General features: G+C 36.7%; 1 protein-coding gene across 1 annotated transcript; it reads right to left on the reverse strand.

Moving 5' to 3' along the window:
* Positions 1–1,047: 1,047 nt before the first annotated feature.
* Positions 1,048–7,427, reverse strand: NDUFAF5 (NADH dehydrogenase (ubiquinone) complex I, assembly factor 5; the record flags this gene model as incomplete). The annotated part of the gene is made up of 9 exons (XM_010292935.1): positions 1,048–1,142; positions 1,281–1,363; positions 1,689–1,772; positions 3,050–3,110; positions 3,921–4,118; positions 5,906–5,945; positions 6,454–6,557; positions 6,653–6,700; positions 7,364–7,427. Coding segments are annotated over 9 exons (769 nt in total), but the record flags the coding sequence as incomplete, so codon positions are not given.
* Between the last annotated feature and the right edge of the window lie 117 nt (positions 7,428–7,544).

A 7,544-nucleotide genomic window follows, 5' to 3' on the forward strand; every position in this document is an offset into this window, starting at 1 on the left:
ATTTGAAACACACATTTAAACTTTTAAACTAAAAGAAGGTCGATTTAGACTAGACGCAAGGAAGACATTTTTCCACAGTGAGGGTGGTGAAACCCTGGCACAGGTTGCCCAGAGAGGTGGTAGATGCCCCATCCCTGGAAACATTCCAGGTCAGGTTGGACGGGGCTCTGAGCAACCTGATCTAATTGCAGATGTCCCTGCTCACTGCAGGGGGGTTGGACTAGATGGCCTTTAAAGGTCCCTTCCCACGCAAACCATTCTATGTTTCTATGATCTGAGTGCTAGGTGACTCTTCTGCTTGCTGCTCCTTTCAGTAAATTAAGTCAAATCATGATATGTACATTCTGTTAAAGCTACAATGAAGCATCCAACTTTCCTTCTGGCTGAGCTCTACTATTCATGTTCAGAAACATTTCCAGCTTTGGCCGTGGAAGGAAAAGTAATCAAATTTGAGGGCTGTAGGTGAAGCGTAGCAACCCGAGATATTTTTATAATACAGAACTCACTTCACCAGCTCCTTATACAGAAGTCAAACATTCAAATTTCAAAGAATAACTGACAGTAACTTTTCACCCATAATTTCCAACACACAAAAATATAGTAATTTAGATCTGTGTATTTGCTGATATTTTCTCTTATAGGATGTCTTATAAATACACTTGCCAACAAGTACTGTCTACCATCGTTACTGCATACCACCCTTTAGGAATAATTAAATAACACAGGGTGATATACACTAAAGACTTGCAAATCATACCTGGAGCAGTCTGTGATACTGAGACGCTGGAAAAGGCATTACATTTGAGAATAGCAATTTAATCAAAAGTTGGGAGAGCGTGTATTTGCTTAGAATACTGCTCAAATACTTCTCTAGAAACAAAAACTGAACACCGTTTTACATAGCTGACAGTGTAGCATAGGCAGTAAAAAACCAAAAAACCCTGCTGCATACAGATTATAATTTCAGAATGTTGTCCCAAAATAGGCACAAGTGAAGACTATCTGTAATGACAAGTTTTGTAGAAGCTTCAAGACAACTTATTTCTGGTGAAGAACTACTTTTTTCCTCTTGAAAGAAGTCCATCTATTTTTGCGAGATCTCCAAATGAAACTGTTGCAGAACCTCTCTGGGCTGGTCTTGCCTAAGGAAAAAAAAAAAAAAAAGAAGAAAAACAAAAATATAGGGCCAATTTTAAGTTAAAATATTTTGCAAAAAGCTTTTAAAGCATCAGTACTATAAAAAGTACCTTCGAAGAGAAAATAGTTCAGCTTCACATTACCTGTGATTCATGGAATTTCCAGCCAATCATGTAGTAGATCTGAAACGTGGCAGGTACTGAGCCATCGCTATTTCCGTACATTTCTGTTAGGGCAGGAAGAAAGAGGAAAAAAAGGTACACGGAACATTAGTTCTAAGAAAGACTTAGTTCTCATAACATTAGAACTAAGTATGACATATTATTCATCACAATGACTCTTGATGAAAGATTTGGGACAATAAAAATATCTCATACTGGTGCATCAACATAGTTCAAATCCTTCTATTATAGTTAAGGTTAAAAATACCTGTATGATAATGATATTTCGTTCTATTCCAAAATATTTTTTTTTTTTACACAGAAGTCAGAAAAAAGACAGAAAATATGTTCTAAAAGTCATTTCAGATTAACTCATCACTTCTCACTTACCTCTGTATATGGCAGCAGCTGCCAACATTGTCTCCCTGTGTAGCAGAGGTTTTCTATTCCAAGAGCAATTACTCTCCCCCATACCTAAAAATATGTTTTTGCTTTAAGAAAAAGAAGATACAGCATATACCATGAGTTAAGTGTCATGCACTAATGACAGATTTTTATTAAACCAGAGTAAGTATAGAATCCTCTGAATCTCACTGTGAGAGAGAACAACATACTGCAAATAATTAGGTTTCTTACCTATAAGAATCTAAGCCTTTTAATGACAATGCTTTGCAATTTACCGTTTGTATTGCTAGGAATGATTTCAAATTATTAGTTCTTCAGCCTCGGTCTCCAAATATTTAGGTTTTCTAGTATAATTTATTTTAAGCACGAGTACTCAGTGTTTATTCAGACACACCGTTCATATCTGTTTTTTTTTTTAACAGATAAGAATCAAAATTACTATCCCAAGAGATTTTTAATAAGAAATAACCACAGTTCTAATCTCTTTAATCACTTACTGCATCTGAAGGTTTCTGCAGAGAATTTAAGTTTTATTGTCATTAAGGAATTACTCTAAACAACGGCAGCTGATCTAGAGTAAGAAGATGCCATGAACTGCTCTGTAAGTAATAACTGACTGTATACGAATGACTACTTCACAATCCATGACAAATGCAATCAGAATACTAACTCAATTGTTATGCATCTCAATTGTTTTCTGCATTCCTCAGCAGACTCCAATTTGAGGGTCTATTTATCCTCATTCCCAAGCAGTCTCCTGAGTGTCTGGATAATTAGGGAGGCTCACAGGAAAAGTTAGTATGTGGGATATATGTTTCTGTCTCCCTTTCAGGGCTTTTCAGTAGCTTACACTGAACAGGCTCACAAAGAATGAGAACACTAGGGAAGCAGACTATTCATTGCAGACGAAGTAGCAATTCTTTGACTCTGCTGCTTCCCAACACAAATCTGCTGACAGACATAATCTCCTGACTCAGTAGAGATCAGAAAAAAAGTCATGCTTTCACTGTTAAAATAAGCTTTACTTATTATTTATGTATATTTTTTTCAAAGAAGAAATTTTTTACCATGAAGGTGGTGAAACACTGGCACAGGTTGCCCAGAGAGATGGTGGATGCCCCACCCCTGGAAGCATTCCAGGTCAGGTTGGACGGGGCTCTGAGCAACCTGATCTAGTTGAAGATGTCCCTGCTCACTTGCAGGGAGGTTGGACTAGATGACCCTCAAAGGTCCCTTCCAACCCAAACTATTCTATGATTCGGAGTTAAGAAACACACAGTGAAACTCTTCTGTGTCTGCGTCACTGATATACAAAACATTCATGTTTCCACAAAGTATATACTTGCCTTGCAAGTCTTCCATAACCTCGAACAACCCTGGGTAGTTGACCTGAATTTCATCAGTATCCTAGAAGAATTGAGAAGCTTACTTTTAGAACATATCAAGCTAAAACACTAACATTATGCTAGACTTCAGAGCTGCTAACGAACTATTCATCTTCCACTTCTGTTCAACTGCATATTTCTCAGAAGAATATACTCTCTTAACATTTCTAAAGAGTTTTGTTTAGTAGCTCAAATGCAATAAAAATTTACTTGAAGTGCCATTATTTTCTTCTTGGTTTTACAAGAAACAGCACAAGTGTCTAAAGTTTTTTCAAGCAGGTCTAACATTCTCTGACATTTCTCCAAGAAGACCATCCGAATTCTACTGGGCCACTAGCCAAAGATACACTTCAGTTGGTTTCATGTAGCAATAGGACAAGGGGTAATGGCTTTAAACTGAAAGAGGGTAGATTTAGGTTAGACATAAGGAAGAAATTCTTCACTATGAGGGTGGTGAACCACTGGAACAGGTTGCCCAGAGAAGCGGGCGATGATCCATCCATGAACACATCCCTGGAAGGGTTCAAGGCCAGGTCGGATGGGGCTTTGAGCAACCTGGTCTAGTGGAAGGTGTCCCTGCCCATGGCAGGGGGGTTGGAACTAGATCATCTCTAAGGTCCCTTCCAACCCAAACTGCTCTATGATTCTATTAATCACAGTGAAGCCAGGAACAGAGGCAGTCCAGGCTATTTCAGAAACTTATTCAGCAAGCTATATGACATGTAGAGGGAAGAAGTACATTACCAATACATCCGTACATAGTATTTTTTATATATCAATAGCTTTCATGTTCTGGATTGTTCTGTCTGATTGTTCACTTATTTATAATTACCACAGTCAGGGTGTTAAAGCCAGCTCTCGACAGCAGATGTCCCAAATCAGAGACAGCAGTGAATGGTGACACGTGAGGAGAAAATCCCCCTTCCCTCTCCAGTTCTGCTAGCTGCAAAGAGCAGCGAAGCTCATACAGAGTGTCTCCCCCAAACATTGCACCAATGAACACTCCATCTGGCTTAAGAACTTGATGAATCTACAACACAGGAAAAAAAAAATGTTTTTTGTTATTAAGTCTATGTAACTAAGTGGTTCTTTGGACTTTTTGTTTTTTTAAATGAACTTAAAAGCAATCATTATGATAGTTGTAACAAATTTTTAATATTGACTGTATTCCACACGGCAAGCTGTGCCAAAGCTTTTGGTAACACTGCAAAATAAGTAATCTGTCTGAAAAGAGCCTGTTTGTTCTTAAGAAAGAAAGAGTGAATTCCCAGAAGTAACGCTTACACCCAGGAAACAAAAAATGCACTGCGGCAATCTAGGGGAAAACTATTTTCAATGGGATACTCCTAAAACAATATCCTCAATTAATTAACTCCTGAAAGTAAGGTAGATTAAGATAGCTTCTGATTACTTTTACTTTCTCAAATGAGGACAGAAAAAACACTTTTTAATGGCTTAAGAGAAATGGAGGCCTTAGTTTCTAGTAGTTATCTTTGCACTTCTGAACACACAATAGAGTAATGCGATTCTTACTATGTCTACCCCTACTGATTTTTAACTATCCAGAATAGCAATATCATGACTCAAACACCAAGGCTGACAAGCTGCTTTCTCGTCTAGTAAGTCCTAGCCCCCTTCCTACTGAAGCCAAGAAGTTAATGTTGTCTTTTTTCCTTAAGAATCGGCAATGATCTCTACTTTTGATATCCACAAGAGCCGTATTACATACATCAGGCTAACAAGAGAGCAAAAGCTTCAAACGGTTTACCTTACTGATTTGAAACAAAAGTCTTTTAAACTGGTTTTTTTTAATTAAGTATTAATCAAGCTACCTTTTCTATGCTAATAAAGACGACTTTAATTGACAGGCATGAAATTTAAGCAGTTGAAGGCAGTTTCCATTAAAGCCAGTGGTCCGAAACTAGGAAATGAGCATTCACAATGAAAGCTCACCAAGAACCCCATTTCCCTCCCATTTGTGGGGCATTATAACGCATCAGTTATTTTTACCGTGGAGGTAAAAAACACTTGACACTCCATAGAACACTTAAATTCCAGAGAAAACTATAAATTTCTTTCCAAGTCTTTTTTTTTTTTTTTTAAGTAAGTACTGAAGGTATCCCAAGTCCTATTCTTATTATCTCCATAACAGCAGGGTACTCCTATTCATACCAACAGGTGACAGAATAGCACTGTAATGATTGACCAATTTGAAATAAATTAAAAAGCAGCAAACTGGTTAAAATAGTTCTTGCTCCCAAGTTAGCCGATTGGAAAAAAGTTTTCACCTGCAGGAAGGAGCTGAAATAATCAAACCAGATTTTTTCAATAACAGTTTCAGTTTTCTGTCCTCAACAAATATTTGCTTTATTTAAAAATCAAAAAGCCTTTATCTGATTAAAGATTTATTTCAAAATAAATAGCTGAGACATAAAAATAATACAAGTTCCATAAACCAGTTCTAGAGAAGTTAGATTTAGAAAACTCTTGTACTACAAGTAGTAAGAGCTAACATGCGATAAAAATCAATAAGCATTGCCCCAGTTTACATTAGTTACCATGACCTCAGCTGTCAAGACTATAAAGTATTATGCAAACATGTAGTTCCACAGTTTAGTCGAAACTCATTTGAGACCGTAAATTTGGAGAAATATGAACTGATGCTCCTCTAACTGCAAAAAATACTGGAAAAAAATATTGGTGTGCAACATGAACTATTTCTGTGCCTCTTATGTAAAGAGGACGTGGAAATACAGAGTGTCCTGACCGCGAGGAATGGCAAGTGTTAATTTTAGTATTAAAAAAAACATTTCTTACCTCTCTAAAAGCCCTAGGAAGGTCATTCACCCAATGTAAGCTGAAATAACAGAAGTGTGCATTTTATAATTGCATATTAAATAAAATTTAGAGAATGCAAATAATTGTTACATTAGCTAAGTATGTTTCAGAAGCCAAAGCAACAAATTAGTTTCTCAAGCTGCAAAGTTCTGAAATGCCTGCCTAAAAGTGGTACTGAATAAAAACTAGTTTGTACAAATGGATGTGACATTTTCTTTTTTTGGGTTTTGGGTGTTTTTTGAAACTGAGAAGAATCAAGTCCTGGAAAGTAGTTAGTCAAAATGCAGGATAGGGAAAAGTTACATGTGTCCTGAAGGAGAACAAACAAAAAATTAAGAACCATCAGAACAGCAGTTTTTCCCAATGTATACTAAATAAGCAAGTACATTCGATACAGCATGGCTTATTGCTGTTCAATGGACTATTTATCTTTCTTGGGTTTTTTTCCTCCTTAAAGTTACTTTCAAATAACATTATTTAACACCTTTAAACAAAAAATAAAATGTAGGTAAGTGATTAATGCATACCTTAAGCTGCTAACAACAAGATCAAATGTGTCTTCTTTGAAAGGAAGGAATTCCTCATCAGCTACAACACTGACTGTAGGGATTTCAGATTCTACAGCATTTTTCTAATGTGGGGTTAGAAGAAAAACAACATCAGAAACCCACTTTGCTTTCCTGTATTATGGAATTGAAGCAAATTAGCATTCAGAAGGCTACTTACTAAAGCATTCTCTGCAATATCAACTTGAATAAATTTTTCAACGGTTTCCTGAAATAAAAATGTATAAGTCTATCAAATATTTAGATTGTTTTATAAGTTGACATTAGTAATTTTTGGAACACTTACACATATTTATAGTAAGTTGGAGGCAATGCCCTTAACACTTGACAAAACTTAACATAAGGCAGAAAGCATTTTTCCCCCCCAATATAATACTTAGTAATTTCTCCCAGGGAGAATAGCTGAGGTAAAAGTAGTAACAAAAACCACATTTTGCATTTTTAGGTCTAAGTTCAGTCACATATAAAGTAACAGCCGATGAAATACCTTGAATGGCTCGGTTCACGAAGGGTGAACTGTTCACCTTTATAACTCTCCATAATAATAATACTTCTCTTTAACAACTAAGTGCATCCAGCAAAGATCGATAAAAAAACATGCCTATCCTTACTCAAGACTACAGGTTAACGGCACACAACTGATAGCTTCCCTCGCACTACTGTCTGTCTAGTCTTCAGTCACTACAACAGAGTAACAGCCTGCACACGTCTTTGGACTACAGCTACAGACGGGGGGGGAAGGGGAAAAAAGAAAAGATTTACCTCATCAAGATTCAGAGGATTGTTTTAAGTTATAACAGAGCCCTATTCGAAAATAGAGGGATAAATACGTACTTATTTTAAACACTTTTAAAGTATGAAGAGCCAGTACCTTGGTTAAATGTTGAGCTATGTAACCTCTTCCAGAGCCAACATCCAAAGCAAGAGGAAATGTTCTAAAGGATAAGTTTGGCAACATAAAACATAATCAAGACTTGAAACTGTTTCACGTTTCAGACTCCGTTAAGTTTTGTCTGCTCACTTCCAGACGACGTTTTGCACTGAGCGCATCA

This window comes from Phaethon lepturus, unplaced genomic scaffold (assembly GCF_000687285.1).
Source record: "Phaethon lepturus isolate BGI_N335 unplaced genomic scaffold, ASM68728v1 scaffold2118, whole genome shotgun sequence".
NCBI lineage: Eukaryota > Metazoa > Chordata > Aves > Phaethontiformes > Phaethontidae > Phaethon > Phaethon lepturus.